At 34.0% G+C, this 21,948-nt stretch overlaps 2 protein-coding genes across 2 annotated transcripts; one reads left to right on the top strand and one right to left on the bottom strand.

Annotated features, from left to right (window-relative positions):
- Window positions 1-6,380: 6,380 nt before the first annotated feature.
- On the top strand, window positions 6,381-11,628 carry LOC104906268 (uncharacterized). The gene is made up of 5 exons (XM_010695006.4): window positions 6,381-7,370; window positions 8,782-8,818; window positions 9,939-10,175; window positions 10,294-10,341; window positions 10,899-11,628. Exons 1-5 carry the CDS (start codon window positions 7,063-7,065, stop codon window positions 11,364-11,366), a joined length of 1,098 nt encoding a protein of 365 aa, XP_010693308.1. The 5' UTR covers window positions 6,381-7,062; the 3' UTR covers window positions 11,367-11,628.
- Window positions 11,629-12,474: 846 nt separating this feature from the next.
- On the bottom strand, window positions 12,475-17,616 carry LOC104906264 (chloroplastic group IIA intron splicing facilitator CRS1, chloroplastic). Its single transcript, XM_010695002.4, has 8 exons — window positions 16,661-17,616; window positions 15,402-15,867; window positions 14,870-15,000; window positions 13,981-14,331; window positions 13,741-13,897; window positions 13,115-13,404; window positions 12,955-13,014; window positions 12,475-12,867 (listed from the first exon to the last, which is right to left on the bottom strand). The coding sequence occupies exons 1-8, from the start codon at window positions 17,558-17,560 to the stop codon at window positions 12,796-12,798; spliced, it is 2,427 nt and encodes an 808-aa protein (XP_010693304.1). The 5' UTR covers window positions 17,561-17,616; the 3' UTR covers window positions 12,475-12,795.
- Window positions 17,617-21,948: the final 4,332 nt, after the last annotated feature.

Consider the following 21,948-nt stretch of genomic DNA (forward strand, 5'->3'; position numbering starts at 1 on the left):
TGTAATCCCCCACATTTTTAAAGGATTTTCATAAATATATTAAGGTATTTATGTAGTTATATTTAAATCCAAATGAGTTTGGAAAATGATTTGACTTTTAAAAAGGGTTGACTATTTTAAAAGTCAACTAAAAATATTTTTCTTAGCTTAATAAAATTTGTAATATTTTAATTAAGCGTGTTTTAAATAAGAGTTTAATTATTAAAAGCATATTTGAAAAGAAAACTTAATGGAATCGAAAGCCCAAAAGTAATAAAAAGGGAAAGGATAATTTGATGACTAAAGTCCTAATAAGCCCATCTTGTTAGTCATCAAAGTTTTAATTATTGAAATTTCTTTTCCTAAGCCAAAGGATTAGCCTATTTAAATATCCTAAAAACCCAAATATTTTGCCCTACACTCTATTTTCTCTCTCCTCCCTTGCACGACTCGACATTTTCTCTCTCCTCTTCCTCTTGAGCGTGAGTTTCATATTTTCCTCTCAAAGATTGTTTCTTCTTCGCTAAGTAACGTTTCTTGTTGAACAAGAAACGTCACAAAACCTTGATTGAACCAAGAAGCTGCTGCCGCCACCTCCTTGCTGCTGTCACAGCCGCCGGGCTCTCCTTCCTCCTATTTCGGTTGTTTTCTTTACTTCTCCTTAAGATTCCATTAAAGTCCTAATTTTTATTGTTATTTTATTACTATATTACATGTTTATGATTTAAGTTATTATTTATTATGAAGAAATATTTTCGGTTTTCATATGTATAAAAGTAATAATTTCAGATTTATTATTTTTAGTTTTAATCATGAAAGATATGGTTTTTAGGGTTTTAAATCACTAGAAACCGTATATTTAAAGTATGAATATGAATTTTGATTGGAATACGATTTTTATATGCATTTAAAATATTTTCAGAAGGTTTAGAAAATTTTATAAATGCTGGAAATTCAGAAAGTTAGTATTTTAAGGTTTTAATGATTTTTAATCACTAGAATAGTTGTACTATACTAGGGATTAAAAATAACGAGAGTTTAAATTATAAAAACGATTTTTAAAGACGTTTAAAAGGGTTTGGGACGTTTTAAAGTTGCTGTATTTTTTTTAGTTCAAGTATTTACTTGATTATTTTATTGTTCTAGGCGGAGAATTCATATAGGGGACTTTTAGAGCATAAAAGTGGCCTACCGTTGCGTTTACACAAGGTACGTACATAGTCTACGTGCTATATGGTTTAGAAATAAACATGCCTTAGGGATGTTTTTATTTATTAGTATCATGTATAGGACCTTGTTGTTCATGTATATGATTTACTATAATTGCTTTACATGTTACTTGCTTGTGTGCTACATGTAAACTGAGAATATGTATGAGTATGACTTGTTTGTATGGAAGTTTGATGCAAACAAATAAGTTCAGTTTTGGTATTAATTCGTAAGTGAATTAATTTAAGTAAGTTGGAATCATGTGTTACATAGATTCTTGGAGATTATTAATTTATCTTATAAGAACCGTGGATCTTATTTGGTAAGTATGGAGTATACCTATGTAAAGGTACGGAGTTTGTTGGCTAGGTTCAACAAAGGATAAAAAGAAATAAAAGAGTCTTGATTGATAAGTTGTGAACACTTGTTAATCCAAAGATAAAAAGAATGTTGTTATGATTATGTGTTATTGAATTGTGTGTTATTTGGTTGTTGTGGTGTCAACACAAGTAATAAATATATTTAACGTAAAGTGAAACGAGAATAAGTTATAGACTTTAGACTGGTGCACGTCTAGAGTTGGACACTAAGGGTTGGGATACATAGTCCGCGCGTGATATGTATTTTCGAGGGTTGGATTGATCACCATTCCTCTTTAGTTCAAAGGTTCCTCGATATCGTAGGTCATTTTGGTTTACGGAGTCATGACCGTATTTCCTATTTTTGGTTGGTCAACTCGTTCAATAACTATTCCATTAAAGTAGTAAAAGTTGGGTCAAGTGTAGTTCAGTAAAAGTTGTCTGTAGAGTATTATTTACTTATGTTATTATTTATTCCTACAAGTTATGTTTGTAGTATCATGCTTAGGATTATTTGTGTCTGATATGTAGTACTCAGCTTTGCTGATTACGTGCTTGTTTGTGTGTGTGATCATGGCTTTGCCTATTGATCCTGTGATGATCCTTCTGGTGAGCAGAGTCAGTATTGCATTGACATTACAGGTTCAGATGCATTGCATTGGGAATCTGGAATGGAGAGGCTTATACTTAGTATAGTTGAAGTTGTTTTCGTAGGGACATCTTTACTTAAGTTTGAGGTTTTTAGTTGGTGTGCTTTAGTTTCAAAACAGTTGTCATTTATTTCACAAGTTAATAGAAACGTTATCACACGGGCGATAATGCCTGGGTAATTCTCTAAATTTGTTATAAAAGTATTTTCTAGAAAGAGAGAATTATCGGGGTGTTACAAAACTAGGAGATCGAAACTAAATAATGATAATATATTAAAAAAGGTTGAACCAAACAAGAACAAATGAAATAAATGTTTGATTTCGTTTCTTAGAACCAAGAAATATTAACTCAAACTAATGCTCTAAACAAGTAACATCAAAATGTTACCAAATGACTTTCTTACTAGATACTCTAAACAAGTAACAAATGTTCCTCTTTGTAAATTGTACATATGTGATCATTCGAATGCCATATCATCATTAGTTATTATATATCTATATGATTCAGACTGAGTCATACAAATTGATGTGTGGGGTGAAAATATGATGAGTTATAATTATAATACATAATGAGAATCGGATGGACTAATAATAGAAATAATAAATATAATCATATATTCAACCGAGGTTCATTTTTTTTTTTCCCATTCTCGGCAGAGAAGTCCCTATCTTTGTCCAAGGATTTCAGTACCATTATTCTTACAAATCATATATTCCTACATGAACTAGTCATATACTCATATGGGATTAATAATTGAACCCCATTAATCCATTCACTTTATATTGACATTACTGCATTAATATGTTTTATCTGTGAAATATTATTCCCTAATTTTCTTTCCTGTTAAAACCTCTATTTGTTCCAAAATGTAATACTCATAATTATGCATTAGTAAAAATAATAATAAAAATTATCTTTTTAAAGATACAAATTCTGACAAGATTGAAGAGTAATAGTAGCTGATAATATATCATCATATGTATAAACTAACTACCAAATTTGCTCAAAATTTTATAAAGCTCGCCATATAAAATAGTATGTCTGACCGTGTGTATGTACTTTATGAAAGTAAAGGAATATATTCGCCAAAAATAAATGGAGTATATCAATATACTAATCAATGTGTATTTTAAAAATTAAACACCCCTAAAAAGATATACTTACAAAACACATGCAAAGTAGCAAACCCTACGTATCACTAAGAGTCGACACATACATATATCAATAACCATGCAATATCAATAACTCGATCGATTTGACTTATAGAGGCCTTGTTTGGTAACTTGTTCTTCTACTAATTTTATTAGCTTTTTCATATGACTAAACTAATAAACACAATGTTTCAAAAATGGCGATTGTCAACCAAGAATGAAATTGCTTGTTTGAGTAGCTTTTAAAAGTGATTGACAAAGAATTATCCAAAACTATGGTATATTGGTATTTCACTTAATCACAAGTACTAAACAACAACTACTTTAGCAAACTTATTCTACAAATAAACTACAAAAATTGTTGGTTAAACAAACTACCAAATAGTGGACTATCAAACAAGACCATGGAGCGTTTGTTTGGAGGAAAATGGGGGTTCCGGTACCAAAAAGAATGAGAGTTCTCGTTTTTTTTTTTGAATGTTTGTTTCGTAGGATGGGAAATGCGAGGTGACATTGGGCTATCTATTGTCATGAGTCACGATTGTATTTTTTTTTTATAGAGAAATTTTATTACGAAGGTCAAATGACATTTACAATAGATATTAAACAAGGTCAAATTAAATTCATCTTCGAAGAAATTATAATGAATCAGATCGAGCAATACAACGCAACCCCCTTGTATTTGCTGAATCAAACAACTATTGATGAGGAAGTATATCATTCTGACATAGTTTGGAAAGAGCATTCTTGATCGAGTCATGTTAACCGCATCCAAGATTTCAATACCTTTATGTAGAGACTAAAAAGACCCATAACAAACCAAGTAAGTGTTGGCCCAGTGGTGATGAGAACTGTCTTTTGTAGGACGGACCGACAGACCCGTGTTCGAATCCCCGCAACACCCTTGGGAAGGAATGGAACCTATCCGAACTTGGCCTCGATCCGGATGTAGCCCGAAGGGTGAATCGAGTATAAACACCAAAAAAAATCCATAATAAGATTTGAAGAAATCTCATAAAATAATACTAATTTATTTTATCATAGTCACGATTGTATTACCTAGGGAGACAAATGACAACATCGCCGTTAATGAAAGCAAAAAAAAAATATCTAGTAAGTGTAGCTTTGTTATTTGTTTACACTAGACATAAAACAACAACGCAATGACAACACTAGAACTATATCTCAAAATATCTAGTAAGTGTAGCTTTGTTATTTGTTTACACTAGACATAAAACAACAACGCAATGACAACACTAGAACTATATCTCCCAAAAAAATACACCGATTATTACTCAAGTCCCAATTATGTATAACAAAGACCACATAAAAGTCAATATTGTCTATCTTAAAAACAAATGGCAAAATTAAAAAAGAAAGGGCCGGGAATAGGGATTATAATTATATTGGTAATGAGAGGGGAAATAAAAAATAATTTTGAAGGGAAAAGAAAATTTCATTAGCTGAAAGCAAATCTATACCAATATTAAAGAAGAACAAAATACAATATGACGTGATCAAATAAAGTTCTTCTACACAATATATCATAGCTCTTGTTTGTTCGCTGAATCATGCAACCTTTTGTGAGAGTGTCTAGCATTCTGACATAGTTTTAAGAATAAATCTCTTTATTAAACTGTGTAACTAATAGCGTGCGAAAATCCAATACTGATTACAAATTTCTACCATAAACCATCAATGAACTGTATCTTTGTAATAAACGACAAAAACAAAATTAAATCCACAAGAGGATACTGATAAATCAAACTTCAAATTCTCACTAGCGAAGAGAAAGAACCCAATAATTGGACAAAAATTATCCAATAAAGAGAGAAAAGAGGATTCAGTCCTGTTTGGCAAAACTAGCGGTTCTAGTAGTTGTTAGATGTTGCATTAGTTGTAACTGTTAGTTGTTGCATTAGCGGTAGCTGTTAGCTGTTGCATTAGATGTAGCTGTTAGCTGTTGCATTTAGTTCTAGTTGTCGGGGAGCTGCTAGTTGTCTACTAGTAGCGGTTAGAGATTAGCGTTTAAAGTAATTGTTTAATTAGGAGTGTTTTGCAAAATAGTTGTTGAGATTGTAAAATACAATAAATGACATTAATTATATAGTGCTTATTCACTATCCGCTACCTATAAATATCAAACGTTATTCGTATTAACGTTCTACATCGGCTACCCGCTAATATAACAATACCTCATCAAACACTCACAATTTTCTTAAGTAGCATTTTGACCTTGTCCAATCGCTAATCGCTACCTAAAATGCTATTGCCAAACAGGGCTGAAAACTATATAAACAAGTGCATAAAAGTAGAAATTGGAGCTTACAAAAAATGGTGGTAGTTGAACAGTGTGATATTTCACACTACATAAATCCTTAACCCTTAGTCTTCTTAATAAGACTACATAATGTTCTTCTAATTTATGGCCAAGACCAGGTATACAAGTAGTGATTTCAAATTAATAGGTTAATCGTATTTTGACAAATTTGCATAAGATGGAGTGTGTTTTTTTTTTGTTGAGGTGATAATACCTAAAGAAAAATTAAAGTTTTTAGACGGATAATAATTTATGTTGTTTGTTTTACAAATTGCTTTAGAGAGTACAATTTAAAGATTTTACCTATGTACCAAAATATGTACCCAAAAAATGTGAAATTTTCCACTAACAAAGGCAGTAGTATATTGCTAGAAATGTTGGATTTCAATTCATAGGCATAGCATATAAAAGCTGAAAAGTGAAGCTAAGAACCATAAAAAACAGACAAAATAATAAAATACAGAGGAATTCTTAAATCTATCAATCCTACAAAAAACACCTTGATTTTCCTTCACACTCTACTCAAATCATATCAATCAAAAAACATTGACCCTTATTTTGACACTGATTGAGGAAAAAAGAATCCCCAACTCAACTTTTTTACCTTAAAATTTTTACAACTCTATTCAATCTGTAAAAAAATCCAGCAAAAATACTACTTCTACTTGCTCTGCTTTTCTACCAGTTACCAGTTTACCATTACTCTTGAATTCCAATCATAATCATACATTAACATTCAACCCCCCCATTGTCGCCGTCATCACAAATATCCTTTCTTTCTCTCTCCTCTCTTTCTCTCTCTAAAACTAAAAGCTGACTTCCCCCCTTCAACGTTCAAAAACCCCACATCATCAAAAGATTCCCCTTTTTTTTTCCCTGGATTGATTGAGCTCATCTTCTACAATCTTAACTATATCTGCTTCTTCCATTTTTACCTTCATTTTTTTCTGGGTTCTTCATTTTAAGCTCAGATTTTATCTGGGTCATCAATTTTTAGCTGAATTTTTTTGTGGGCAATTGTCAATTTTTTCTGGGTCATCTTAGTCAAGCTCAAATTTTTCTGGGTCATCGATTTTGAGCTCAAGTTTTTCTGGGTCATCGATTTTGAGCTCAAGTTTTTTCTGGGTCATCGATTTTGAGCTCAAAATTTTCTGGTTCATCGATTTTGAGCTCAAGTTTTTTCTGGGTCATCGATATTAAGCAGGATTTTTCTGGGTTGTCGGCAATTTTTTCCGGGTAATCGAATTCAAGCTCGAATTTTTCTGGGTAGTCCATAAATTTTTCTGGGTCATCGGAAAAATTTCTGGGTAATCGGAAAGTTTAATCCTTTTTAGATATGTTTGGGGGGAAGAAGTGAGTAACACAGAGGATAATCTGATGAGAGAGAGAGAAAATGGGGGGAGTGACATCATCAATTGCTGCTAAATTCGCGTTTTTTCCTCCAACTCCTCCGTCGTACACGGTGGTCACCGACGAAAATTCCGGCGATGAAAAATTGTTGATGCCGGAAGTTCCGAGGAGGGATGGTGTTGATATTGTGAAGCTTCGAAATCGGAGGGGAAACGACGTCGTTGCTGTGTATGTGAAGCATCCTAAAGCATCAGCTACTTTGCTGTATTCTCATGGCAATGCTGCTGATTTAGGTCAAATGTTTGAGCTTTTTGTGGAGCTCAGCAGTCGCCTTCGTGTTAATCTTATGGGGTAAATTAGTAATCTTTGATTTTGTTTTTATATTTATTGGTGTTTTTAGATGAAAGTATGTTTGCATTATAAGTATGAAATTTGATAATCTTAGGGTATATAAGATGATGATTGGACAGTTTATATTATAATTGGATGATGTTTAGAGTTTAGGGTTTTGGTTATTTTGGGTTATAAATGTATAATAGATGCTTTGATAGAGAAAAAGGTATTTGGAACTTGTGATTTTTACAATTTGGGGGTTTAGATTATTGTGTAGTGTATATTGAATTCGAAGTATGATATTTGATAATCTTAGGGTATATAAGATGATGATTGGACAGTTTTGTTATAATTGAATGATGTTTAGAGTTTAGGGTTTTGGTTATTTTGGGTTATAAATTTATAATAGATGCTTTGATAGAGAAAAAGGTATCTGGAACTTAATGTGTAGTGTATATTGAATTTGTTCCTTCAACAGAAAGTTTGAGGTGTGAAAAGGAAAGACAAGCTATGAACAGAAGTTGGGAACTAAATTGGTAAAGAAAGGATTAGGAGAGCTTAAGAATCTGAAACGAGATGATATAACTTTTGAAAACTAAATGTTCATTATACCGAGCCTTTTGAAGGAAATCGACTGCATATAGAAGGTCAATTGTGATTAGATAGAGGAAGGAACTACTTATGTGTGGTTTGAACCTGATGCATTATGTGTTAGAAGATTATGGGTGGACACAATGGTGGAGTTTAGCTTGTGGAGAGTACTTAATAATGCATAAATGGAAATGATTTTGTTTTCTGTTGGGTGCTATTATGGTAAAGATGCATTAAACTCTTCCAATTTGGATATTGATGATGGGATTCAATTTATAGATAGTGGTTATCATTTTCTTTTTGTTATCAGCCGAATCTGTAATTATATCTTGTTGTAGAAAATATTCTGCTTTGATTTATAAGTAGCTGGAATTAGAAATTGTAATCAAATCTTAGATAGCCAAACCAAGGAATGAGATCCTCTATCCTATTATATGTCTCATTATCCAGTGTCCCTCGTCTTTCCATTTTATCATCTAGCTGAAATTCACCATTTCAAATTGAAAATATTGATCATTCGAGGTGGCGATTTGGCAAAATAGAAGTAGTGGGACACAAGATGAAACATAGTGAAATAGACAAATAGTGGATCTTTATTGCGCATTTCCATGTATGTCTGTGTAAATTGGACTACTTAGGGTGCGTTCTTTTCAACTTAAAAAATTAAGTTTCAGGTCCAATAAGTTCAGATAATCGTATGTATGTTGTTAGCTCATAATGTGTATGTTGTGTGGTGTTCACAAACCTAGCATCAATTCACAAGTTTCTCTACTTCCTAATACTGTAATGTTTTCTTCTGAAAGTTTGCGTTTCTGATACCGGTTATGGTTTCTTTTAGGTATGATTACTCTGGATATGGACAGTCAACTGGAAAGGTAGTGCGTCATTTTTGTTGCTTGCTAGCAATGGAACATTCTATATTACTTCAGTGTATTACTAGTCAGTTGGATGATGTGTGTCCCTGTATTCTAGAGTCTTCTTTTGGGGCATTGCTTTGCACAAAATCTTCGTGTTAAATGTTAATGACTTCCACATACCAGGTCGCAATGACAGAAAAAGGCCTTTGTAATTAGCATAAACTAACATCCACCTCACCTAAGGGCCAAAAAGTACCTTATGCTATGTGTTTTCTCATATTGGTTGTGGTCCACTGAAATATCTATCTATCTACGTACCTGGACCTCGATTTATCTATCAATTATATAGCCCATCTTCCACTGAAATATGTGTATAGATATACATAAGTTACATTCAAAGACCTTGGGAAACTTGGAAGTTAGATTCTCTAATATTAAGTTGTCATATAGTGCTTACATACATTACACATAGCCTTCTTCAGGGGACAGGAATTTCATAACTTCTGAAGAACTGAATATTATGGTGTTTGCTATTTGAGTTTCAATATTGATTTGTATTCAAGTCTCAAAGACGAAGTAGATTGTCAAGTATACACTTTAAGCTAAAATGAACTTTAATGAATGTGTTACCATATATGGAGGTTCGTTTATGGTTTGGTAAGTAAAAAGTGCCTTATAGTTGCTAGTAGCTATAACTTCTGAATATTATGATGTTTGCTATTTGAGTTTCAGTATTGATTTGTATTCAAGTCTCAAAGACGAAGTAGATTGTCAAGTATACACTTTAAGCTAAAATGAACTTTAATGAATGTGTTACCATATATGGAGGTTCGTTTATGGTTTGGTAAGTAAAAAGTGCCTTATAGTTGCTAGTAGCTATCTGGTCATGTAAATTGAAATTACCAAATTAACACGAAGAACAATTTAGCTTCACATACCACTTTCTATAAAGTTCATAGTTTGAGTGTTCGTGTAAATTAATCATCATAATTAGCACATGTTTGTGGTCAACCTTCATAAAGTGGGTAATGGCTTGATTTGTTTAGGTTCTTGTCTTGTAAAGAATAGATCTATTATTCAACGTATGATGTTTCTCATGAAATAACTGTCATAACATCCATTTTTTTCCTTGGAACAGCCTAGTGAATCTAATACATACGCCGACATTGATGCAGCATATAAATGCCTCAAGGAGCAGTATGGGGTGAAAGATGAGCAATTAATATTGTATGGTCAGTCTGTCGGTAGTGGTCCTACGGTTGATCTAGCTGCACGTACCCCTAACCTGAGAGGGGTGGTTCTGCATAGCCCTATCCTCTCTGGAGTGAGGGTGCTCTATCCTGTCAAAAGGACATATTGGTTTGATATCTACAAGGTAAAAGGATGAAAGTTTTTTTTCTTTGTCTTTTTCTGAAACCAACATGATACAAGAAGTTAGATATTTTATCGTACGAAACCAATGGAGCTTACTTTTCTGCTTCATTTTGTCTCAGAATGTTGACAAAATTGCTCAGGTGAATTGCCCTGTCTTAGTGATCCATGTAAGTGCCATTTTTTTTCTTCTATATTTTGTCTTTTTATGTGCCTCTGAACTTCTTCAGTTTCTATCAATGAGAATTTGATGTCCTTTGCAAATTCATTTAGATACCCCAGTTAAAGAAGTGATTAGATATATGAGAGACTAAACGTTTCTAACCTGTTTTTTTAACAAAAGTTTTCTTGAGCAAATTTGTGGTCTTTGCATTGCAGTGCCCACTTTGTAGACATGTCCTGTCTAGCCGAATTGAACCACATGATTATAAAAAAAATATCTGCTCTAAAACATTTGTGGTCTCTGCAAGTCCCCTGTGGCACATTCGTCTGATAGTCAGAATTGAACTGCTTGATACGATTAGAGAAGAAACATATTTGACAAAGTCATTGCAATTCAAAATGCAATTGAGCAAATTCTTTGCTAGTGCTCCTGCCAAATATTCACAAGTTTTTTACTTGGTAGTCTTATGTGATAAGCTCAGTCTAAGGTGTAAGTTTGTTTAGTCAGATAATGCACTTAGAAATGCTGCTAACTGAACATTGTAATTTCATCGACTTCTATCAGGGGACATCCGATGAAGTTGTTGATTCTTCCCATGGAAAGCAGCTTTATGAGCTCTGTAAGGAAAAGTATGAACCTTTGTGGCTCAGTGGCGGTGGGCATTGTAATCTTGAGCTCTATCCCGAATACATCAGACATTTAAAGAAGTACGTATCATTTCTTAACAAATTGAAAGCAAGCTCCAATGGGACCAAAGATCCTACCGAAGAATCCTCATCAAACGGGTCCTCAAAAGAATCAACAGTTGAATTAAGTTCAGACAATCAAAGCAAGGCTTCAGACAATCAAAGCATAGTATCCACAACATCAAATTCAGACACATTTGAGTTGAAACCTGATCTTCCAGAAGTCTCTAGGAACAGCTTAGATAGCCGGCTCGAGAAATCCAAGAAGACTAGCAAGCCCGAGAAATCACGAATGAGCACTGATCAAGTTGACAGGTTTAGGCGAAAAAAGGGCTTATTATGGTGATGAAGAGTTTGAGCATCTATACTACATGACACTCTTAGCTTCACGAGAGGTGATTTTTATTTCTTACACCTGCTTCTGTAACAATATGTATGAACTCCAAAAGTATAAATTTGAGTGTATTATTAATTTTTGAGTTGTTTTGAGTCAATACCTCCGAACGGCAAATGCCATAACAGAGAACACCTACTTCCCCCTTCTATTCTCCCTGTACTTCATGTGTGTATAATTCAGAGTTTTAGCAAGTAATTTTTTTTATACTGAAGTTGCATGTTTTTCTATAAGCTTGTTATAGTGTGACTAGTTGATCGCAGGATGCACCAAGAATGGTACAACTACTTTTAATATTATACCCCATAACAGTAGCAATAACTTATTTTCAGTTCGATTTAGTTCCTAAATGATAATCATTACTATTAGTTATAATTTAATTTTATTTAGTTCAGTTCATTTCAATTCAGTTGTTTTATGCCGAAGAAAACAGACCCTTAATCTCAAAAGATGGGATTGGTTGCATGAACCCAAAGATATTATTTATGGTATGTAATAGACAAAAACACATCAAATTTACATGAAGGGAATCAATACAGAAAGCCCTGTTAAGAAGCCTAAAAAACAATAATGTTGGTTGTAATTCTTAGTATCTAAAAGAAATACTTCCTCCGTTTCACAATATAAGGCACGCACGAGGTTCGAGGTCGAACTTTGACCATTAATTACTCTCAATTTATGATGATAAAAAAAATTTAAAAAATAATATTATTATAGTATTTTCAAGACAAATCCAACGATATAATTTTTATAATTTTTATTTATCGTATTTGAAAAATATTTGTGGTCAAAGCAAATTTTCGTAAAGTGTGAATGCCTTATATTTTGTAACAGAGGGAGTAATACCTTATTATAAACAAACACTACAAGATTAAGAGTTCGATAAAATGAAAAAAGCTGCTTACCAGCTTACAGCTTACTTGAGCTCGGCAAGAGAAGCAAGAATTATGCATTCTTGCCAGACAATACTAAACATTTTCCAGGGAATGTTGATTAGTATTTTTGAAGTATGTATTCTACATCCAATGAAATTGTATTCAAAGAACAAAACATTATACTCTTTTAGTTTTAGCAGCATGGTATTATTGAAGGTATTAAAAATAGAATTTTGATTCCAAATACAATAAGAGTTTGGACAATTACCTTATATACGTCTTGTTAATTGTTAAACTAATAACTAAAAACTAGTAGCAGTTTTTTTTTTTTTTTTTCAGATGTTAACATTCATAACACCGGTGATTAGAGAAAATGTACAAGTATACACAACACTGAGATCTTCAAGGCACTCCAAATTGAAGAAAGAAACATGAACTTAGTGCAGATTATTCGTCGCATCATTGAAGAAGAAGAAGAATCTATCATATGATACAATTTCACATGTTTAAACTTGGATGGCTTCATCTGCTAAAAGAATGACTGAACCGTTTTTGCTGCGCCTGTTTATTAGATCATCCTGCAAAAGTATCCATTTAAATAACAAAGAAGCAGATATATCAAAGTTGATAAAAACATCAAGATTTGAAGTTAGAAGATGAGTTACCAGTTTGACCTTCAGATCTGCAATTTCCATATTCCTTTGATATGCAAAAAATCTAAGGGACTGACAGGAAAGAACACGAAACAGATATATCAGTCCTAAGTATGTTGGACCAAAAGAAATTCAGACTAAAATGCAAGTTTTCAGAGCTCTATATACTCACTCCAAGTCTTTGCATTTCAAGAGACCGTTTCAGTGCTTTCCTTTTATCAAGGAGATTTTCACCAAAATGTACAGGACGCTTGTAGTTTTTCCCACGGTAGATAATTATCGCATGGCCTTTCTTTAACTTCTCAATGCATACTAATATTCCATCACTCTCTCTTTCCAGTGTTTTAGCAGTGCAAAGAACCTGTAAAAATGTTTTCTGCATTGAGATAACTTTCACTACTTCTCTGTGCTTCCAGTGCTGGTGTAGGCCTTCTATCACTCCATCAAAGACCCCTCGCCTCCCTGAAAACAACAAAGATAAACCTTAGCTAGATATTACACATGCCATTGACTAAACAGGGGACAAATCCACAAAACATTTTCAAATATATAAGTAGAATCAAAATTCTGACCATGTATATGCACTAATATGTAGAGATTTGCAGTCATGTGGGATCCTGTTGATTTAAAATATCTACTTTGTACTAATACTTATTTTAATCAATAAGTTATTAAAGATATTAATGGTCAAAATAGTAATTCTATATTGAAGACTGTAAAAGCCGAATTTTTGCAATTAATATGCGATAGAGGGAGTAGCTGCATAGCAAAGGACATCAAGGTCATATCATTCCTCACCTAACTCTAGAACTCTGTTCATCTTCAAGCCTATTTTCCTGAAACACTCTCTTTCCTCCTCAGTTATCAATTCTTGATCAGGCTCTTGTTCAGAAGGATTCAAGGCTGAATTTAATTTCCATAGTTCTCGTTCTGCTTTCGCAATTTTGATTTTGAGCTGCAAATTCAACACAAATATTTTAAGATAAATTAACCAAAGGGAAAAGAAAGTGGAACCGAGATGACAAGTAGGACTCTTACGATGGCGAGCTTATGCTCCTGCCTTCCTAATTCCTTCTCTAGTTTTTCTTTCTCAGCTTCTAACTTTACTTCAGCCTCATCACGATTGATGTGTGCATTCCTGCAAATTGTTTTTATATTTTGAAATTCTGAAAATGTTCCAACAACACTTTTATCTGCTGATGTTTCATCATTAGTATTAAGAATCTCGGCTGCTTTAAGGCGTGCTTCTTCTTCATGGAGTTGCCATTGCTGGAGCTCTAAGTCTCTCTCAACTACCGCATCTGCAACATTGCATGGTAAAAAGTCCTTGCCTCTGTATAGAACGATGAAGAACTTGTTACGCAGTAAGAGAACTCCTCCTGTAAGCCGCTGCAGATAATAAACTATTATATAATTCTATCACATATATCCGAAGTATCACTCAGACTTCTACCCTTCATGGAGTAATGATTACAACATATTGGAATTGACATCACAAAAACAGAAGCCTCCAAATGAAGTTTCATAAAAGTTACAAAGCTATATAAGATGTTACTTAGAAATTCACGAGTCAAGTGAGCTAATGGGATTGGTTAGAGTCAAAACAACATAAAGCTGTCTCATTATGCATACTCGAACGAGGGACTCAAAAGTTCACATAGCTCTCTGTTCCCAAGACACCCCTTTTTTTTCCCTCTTGTTTACCAAAAACTCCCGGTCATGCCCAAAATCTCTTTATAACAGCTAGCTAATGGGAACACCTCTCACTCGATCAAGCATCTAAAAAGCTTTTGATTGCGCAAAGAGATGATAAATTATCAATGCAAAGAGCAAGCATCTAGCAAACAAAAGACCTATTGGAGCAGCTGCTGCATCTGGAACCTGAACAGACAAAAAAACTATCATACTTTTATGAGATAAAACTTGCCTTAAGCTCGGAGGCCATGAGTTCATTGTTGGTATTTGGAACACCCCATTTCACAGCAATTTTGGCAATTACACTCTTCTCCCACAATTTCAAGATAGCAGCAGCAAGGCCTTGAAGTTTAGAGTTCCTGCCTAAAGAACCAGAATGACAATGAAAACAGGTCATTACGAATGAGGTAAGAGCTGAAAATGCATAGCTCTATTTTTATCTTAGTTTCATCGAAAATCCAATAGTTCATAAATAAGCTAAATTATGCAAACAAGCATACTTCTTAATTCATCAAAATTGAGGCCATGTCAAGCCACGTGTCTCCTCGTGCTCTCTCTTACTGTTGGAACTACTTCTGTCTGCTTATCTTAATACACCACTATAGATATGCTGGTAAAAAAAGAGAGTTTATCAAGTTGTGATTGTGTTTATCTATTTACTCCCATTTAGTCCACTTAAGTGGGGGATCTAAAATACTAAATAAGACATTAGGCATTAGACATTAGGCATTAGGATGTTAGCCTCGGATCCACCAAAACCATACCAAGGACAAAGTGTACTGGCAATGGGCGAGCGACTTTCCTCAGGTATGTTAGGTCATCATCAGTCAATTGGGACCGAACACGAGGAGGACAAAGCCTAAATGGAGGCTTGAAACCAGGAACAACCTCCGGTAGCAGGTCTCCATCCACTGGCAAGGGCTTTGGATACCACCAGTCAATGAATCGAGGTCCCAAACCGTCCAATAATCTGTCACCTTCCCTCTCATACAGTGGCCTATCAGTTGGTTTAGTGCCCAGGTTCTTATCCATCAATAGCCCAAATGGTCGAGAATCGTTTTCTTGGACCATATTTCTGCGTTCATAGCCTTGTTTAGAAGAATATCTTTGTCCTCCAGCTACAGGTCCAACATAAGTCTTTCGAGAACATCTCCTTAAACGATAATCGGACCCTCTGTATGCAACAAGGCTGTCTTTCTTACTCCACACAACTAATCCTCCTGTTTTAAACTGAATAACAGAAACAATTACAAAATCAAACTCAATATACATTACATGGATCATAGAATCATAACCAGAACATCTGCCAATGTTACAATAATTTGTTGGCTCTGTTTGGCATTACTAGCTGAAAATAAACTGAAACTGATAAGTTAACTGAAACTGATAAGATAATGCTGAAACTGATAAGGTGCTGAAACTGATAAGGTAACTGATTAGTTTAATTGTTTGGCAAAATTAGTTGATTAAGTTGATAAATTATTTTAGCAAAATTAGTTGTTGTCAAAATTTTGGAAAGATTTTCCAAAATTTCAGTCACCTGATTGTGAAAAGCTAAATTTTTTAACTTATTATTTAAGTCATTTTAGCCACCTGAAATTTTATTTTAGGTGCTCCCCAAACACTGCTAATCATTTTAGCACCTAAAATATGTTAGCACCTTATCATTTAAGGTAGTTAAAATGCTTCCCCAAACAGAGCCGTTGTCCCAGAGAATATCATCAGTTATCTAGTAAATTAAACAACTAAAAACAAGTTATTGTAGTGTTCTATGAGTTGAAATAAGTACTATCAAGTAAAAAAAAATGCTCAGTTGAATAGAACACACCCTAAATAGAGTATGATCCTAAACAAAAATCACTCCACCAATTCTCCAATTAACAACCTACAAACTTGCTTACATAATCACAAACTAAAAAGAATCATCATTTGTCACATGATATTGGCAAGAAATTCAACATATGCATCTTATTATATTGAAGCAAACAAAAGAAATAATATCTTGAGTAAATTAGCAACAAACCTCAACAATTTCCCGTGCTCTATCCATATTTCTACACAAAGGCAGATCAAACTTAAGCATAACTAGCTCATTATTAGCCCAAATTGAATGAACCTCATCAACAACAGTTTGAGTAACACCAGCTTTCATCACCTTAACCCACTTCCTCATCTTTGAGGCTTCTTTCCTCAATCTCTTCAACAACTCCTCATCAAGACCCAATTCAGCAGCTGTCACCACTTTCTCTCTCTTCATCCGCCTAAAAACCAACTTTTCATCCTTCTCCCACGGCATTTTGCGCCCCAATCTTGACTCCCCACCATCACCCACCAAAAACCCACCTCCAAATTCATCCCAATTTTTTTGGGTATCACCCCAATTTTTCTGGGCACCAACCCAATTTTTCTGGGCACCAACCCAATTTTTCTGGGTATCAACCAAATCACTGCCAAGTTGAAGCCTTTCAATTTTCTGAACAATTTTACTTACCACTTTTTTACCCTTTCTTCCACTAATTTTCTCAGTAAGTGACCTATCAGATTTATGGGATTGAAAATTAGAGGTTTTATTTCTCGTTTCATTGGATTTGGAAAGGTCCAGAATTTCATCAGATGGAAGAAAAAGAGGAGCTTTCATCCATGGAGCAGTGGGCATTTTGACCTTATTATTATCTGAATTTGTAGCTTCATTACAATATTCACCATTTTCATCATCCTCAATTTTATCATTGTTTTTTGAAGAAAAGGAGTGATTTTGGAGGAAGAAGGAAGTGGCATTGGAGGAAAGAGAATTAAGGGGTTTTTGGGTTTTGAGTATATGGGGTTTAGATGTGGAGGGAAGATTAAATGAAGGAAATTTTTCAGAAAATGGGGTTGAAATTAATTGAAAGTTTGAAGGAGAAATGAAGAAGTTTGCAGTCATTGAGTTTGATGATGCTAAGATTGGTAGCAGAATTGAAATGAAAGGAGAAGAGAGGCTTTTTTTTCTTTTTACTTTGGTCTTTATTGGGCCTCTACACTCTTTGGTCATTATTGTTCTGATCCATAAAATTGAAACCCTCTATCCTAGTATTTTACACCTAAACAAGGCCCAACTCAAGGTATGAGTAGTTGGAAGATGATGTGGATGTAGCTAAGAATGTTAGTGGGTAATATAATACACCATACCCGAATCCCTAGATCTAGAGCCATTTTTTATCGGACATGGATCCTCAAATTTTGGATTTGATGTATCCGAGTAAGATCCGGATCCTAATATATAAAAACGAAACTGGACCAGGTACTAATTTATTACCTGGTCCCAATCGTTTGTTCGTTTTTTAATAGTTATTTTAAGATATATAACTAAATGGGTAAAACTTAACATTAAACTTTTATTGTTATTTATGCTTGGATTTGTTGTATTACAGTTGGATGTTTAATTACTTCAACATCGACAAATGAAGATGTTATATGGCGTTATTTTGTTCTTTGAAATATTTAATTATTGTGAATATTAAGGTTGTTTGAAGAAAATGCGTGAGGATATGTTTGGACCCTGACCCGTAGGTAGGGTTGATTAACAGGTCAGGTCGTATCGTGTTCAGGTATGGGTTAATAATAAACGAATTAAACATCTCCCAACCCAAATCGAACCCGTTTATTGAACAGGTTGAAAAACTCAACTTTGACCCGATCGGTTTATTAAACGGGTTGGCCATATAACCTATTTAACCCATTTACATATTTATTACTATTAATTTTTTATTAAAATTTATTATTAGTTTTCAACAATACATTCACATAAAATTATGATTAGTACTTTTAATTTAAAATTTTCACCAACTTTAACACAGTTCTTTAGAATATTTATATTTTAATGAGTCAAACAGGTGAAAGCAGGTTAACTTTTAGTTGAAAATGTCAACCTTAACCTAACTCATTTGATTAAATGGGTAACTCATGTCAACCCATTTACTTAAATGGGTCAAAAATCTCAACCCAAACCCGCTTATTTCAAGTCAGGTTCGAAAATGGGTTGGGTTAGTTTTACACAGCCCTACCCGTAGGATCTGTTGGATTTGGATCCTCAATTTTATCACCCAACATATCCGAGTCGGATCTAGATCCATGCCTGAAAATGGATTTGGATTTTGGAGGATTTGGTCTAGATCCTATCAGTTGAGATCTTAGAGCATGCCCATTGGTTGATCCAAAAGTTGGGATCATCAATTACTTTATTAATTTCTCACTCTTCCACCTCATTTATGATCCACAATTGATTTTAATGATCTCTTCACCCCCAATGGATGATCTATTTAATTTTAGATCTTCACCTTCTCTTTCCTACTTTTTACTATACCCCACCATATATTCTCTCTCCTCAATCTCCTTTCCATCCCATCTTTTTTATTTATTGTGGATTATTTAAGAATCAATTAATGATTATTGAATGTAAATAATTTTTATGTTTGTGATTAAAAACTATTAGTAAAAATTAATTTCGTTAATATTGTACATAATTAGATACGGTAATTAACTTAATCAGAAAAATATAATAATAATAAAATATTGCATTAAACAATAGAAATAACACATACATATAGAATTACATAACATAAAAAAAAAATTAAACAACGTTAACAATTACAAATAATCCTAGCCGTTAGATTAGAGAAATAAGAGCTTTTGGATGTCTGCTATGCAACAACAGTGGGACTCACTCCTTTTTTTTTTCTTCCTCTCCCCTTCCGCCATGTGGCAATGATCCACTCTCCCCTTGGATCGTTGCAATGCTCAGTCCATCACCTTCTCTCCTCTTTTTTTTTCTCTCTCCTATTTCTTTATTGCCATTTAATCTCTCTCTCCTCATGATCCAACTTTTGGATCTACCAATGGGCATGATCTAATGTCAACTAACTTAATTTGCACATTTTAGGAGGATGAAGGATAGTTAATTGAGCATCTCTCCAAGTTCCAACAGGTTTTGTGTGGGCGACGCATGGAATTAACAGTTGGAATAAGGTGTGAATGTTGTGGGAGAGTGTGGTGTCCATGCTCAACACGTGGCGAAGAACAAATTGAGTTGTTGCTGGTGGTAATGGTGGTATTTTGGCCTTAGCCATGGTGAAGACTGGAAAGGGAGCTTCAATTGTCTGGAATGGTGTAGCGGCGCATGTTGTGCAAAGATTTCGTGGTAGTTCGTAGTAGTGTAGTTGTGTGGTGATGGTATGGAGCAAAATGGGGGTTTGTGGCAGTGATGGTGGTGGGAGTGGAAGTAGGGTGTTATTGGGTGGTGGGGTGTGTTTAAGGGTTAGTTTTGGTTATTTTAATTAAAATTGATTAATTAGATTAGAGCAAAACACATGTTCAATTAATCATTTAACCTATCCTAATAGCCACTAACCTGTTTTAACTTTCAACTAGTTATTAGGCCCGGGCTATGCCCCGGGTAAGAAAAAATTTCATTTATTAATATAATACTTTGTGATAATAATAATAAATACAACTTAATTAGCCTAGTGTTTAAGACTTTAGTATATGTACTTGAGGTCTCGGGATCAAACCATATTCTACGCAATTTCTAAATTTTTTAATTGTACATAGATTATATGAACTAAAACTCCCTATGGGTAGTATTGTAGTGGTCAACACTGTACCATGCATACATAATTAATTTTAATGAACATGTAAATTTATTTATTTTTAAGGATGTAATGGAGATGTTTATTAGCATTAACTAATTGCAACACATATTTTTAATTTTGTGGAAACATGGATCACTAAGAGATGTTAGATGAGATGGTGATTCTTTGAAAACCCTTACATAAGGTCAGGGGTTCGAGCTCAGGCTTCAGCATATTTATTTTTTAAATAATGACCACTTGACTTTGTTGGTTAACTGACACGTGGCAAAATTCTGGTGGCGGGAGGAGAGTGCCACGTGGCGCATCGACGTTGTTACGCACGCCTTTTAATATATATGTATAGATAAGTCACGATTTAATATGAGGATTATGCTAAAAGATTATATTATAAAAAAATAATAACAAGGTGGGATTAATTTGAGCGAATAGCTCCTACTTGCTTCAAATTGTACGTTATGACAATATATCGTTCAAATTGTACGTTATGACTATAATTGAAGCAAGTAGGATTTCCTAGCTCAAACAAACCGGCAACTCAATATCTGCATCAGTTAATCATTCAATAAGCATGCAAATACTTCATAATGATGGCAACTCATTATGTTGGTATATTGACAGTCAGGTGCAACGATGAACCTACCAGTAAATATAGACTACCACCACTCCACCAGATGTATGATGTATATGGTAGCAATGATAATCTATTAATAAAGATGACTTATAAATTGGTATAATGGTTGTAATTATGACTTGAACTCAAAGTAATGTATGATGGTATGATGGATGTGGAGTGACATGAATGTAATCATTCTTAGAGAACTTGAGGAGCTCCCACTTAAACCACCCATGTAATTATGATTTATGGATGGTATTGATGCTACCCTCCGTTTATTTTAGGAAAAATTGTGAAATAGTACCTTTTATAGCACTGGCTTTGTGAACTAGTACCTTTATTGTTTTTTTTTGTCAACTAGTACCTTTAAGTTGTGAAATCTTTTATTTGCAGTACCTTTACTAAATTTTCCGAGCAAAACAGTCAACATTCCGACGTTGACTCCTGATTTCCCACCAAATTTTGCGCGTGAGTTACACATCTAATCTTTAAACCCCTCTCTCCCACTCGCCTAAAATATTACTCCCATTTAACTCAATCTTTTTCTCCAAAAACAGAAACCTTGACCACTATACTCAAAACTCTCCCATTCTTACCCTAAATTTCACCTTGTCAAAGAGAATTCAACTATTGGGAATTGAATTTCAGTTTCAGTCTTCTGCAATTTCAAAGGTATGTTAATTAATTCCTTTTCCTTTTATTTTCGGAAAATTAGGGCTAATTTTTTGTTTTTTTAATCTTATAGAAGAATGTCTTCTTCAAAGTCTGGATCTTCCTCAGCCAAACGTACTAGGAAGTGTGGATGTGGAGTCCCAGTTGCTGAAAAAAGATCATGGACTGTTGATAATCCAGGGAGGAAATTTATAGTATGCAAATTTTATGACAAGGAGAGTGGGCACAGGGGATGTGAGCTTTTTGATTGGGTGGACCAAGGTTCGACTGAATGGCAGAAGGACACCATCAATCAATTGGTGTTGGAGAAGCAAATTCTGAAATCTCAAAATACACTACTGAAGAGACAGAGAGGAGAGAGAATGTGATAAGAGAGAGAGAATTTACTGAAAATGAATA

The sequence above is a fragment of the Beta vulgaris genome, chromosome 2 (assembly GCF_026745355.1).
Source record: "Beta vulgaris subsp. vulgaris cultivar EL10 chromosome 2, EL10.2, whole genome shotgun sequence".
NCBI lineage: Eukaryota > Viridiplantae > Streptophyta > Magnoliopsida > Caryophyllales > Amaranthaceae > Beta > Beta vulgaris.

Excerpts from the sequence above, each read along its gene's own strand:
- LOC104906268 (XM_010695006.4), top strand. The coding sequence starts at position 7,063 with ATGGGGGGAGTGACATCATCAATTGCTGCTAAATTCGCGTTTTTTCCT. Across the intron at positions 8,819-9,938 it reads ATGGACAGTCAACTGGAAAG|CCTAGTGAATCTAATACATA; the intron begins GTAGTGCGTCAT and ends TCCTTGGAACAG. Across the intron at positions 10,176-10,293 it reads ATTGGTTTGATATCTACAAG|AATGTTGACAAAATTGCTCA; the intron begins GTAAAAGGATGA and ends ATTTTGTCTCAG.
- LOC104906264 (XM_010695002.4), bottom strand. The coding sequence starts at position 17,560 with ATGACTGCAAACTTCTTCATTTCTCCTTCAAACTTTCAATTAATTTCA. Across the intron at positions 14,332-14,869 it reads TCATGGCCTCCGAGCTTAAG|CGGCTTACAGGAGGAGTTCT; the intron begins GCAAGTTTTATC and ends TATTATCTGCAG. Across the intron at positions 13,015-13,114 it reads TTGAAATGCAAAGACTTGGA|TCCCTTAGATTTTTTGCATA; the intron begins GTGAGTATATAG and ends CTTTCCTGTCAG.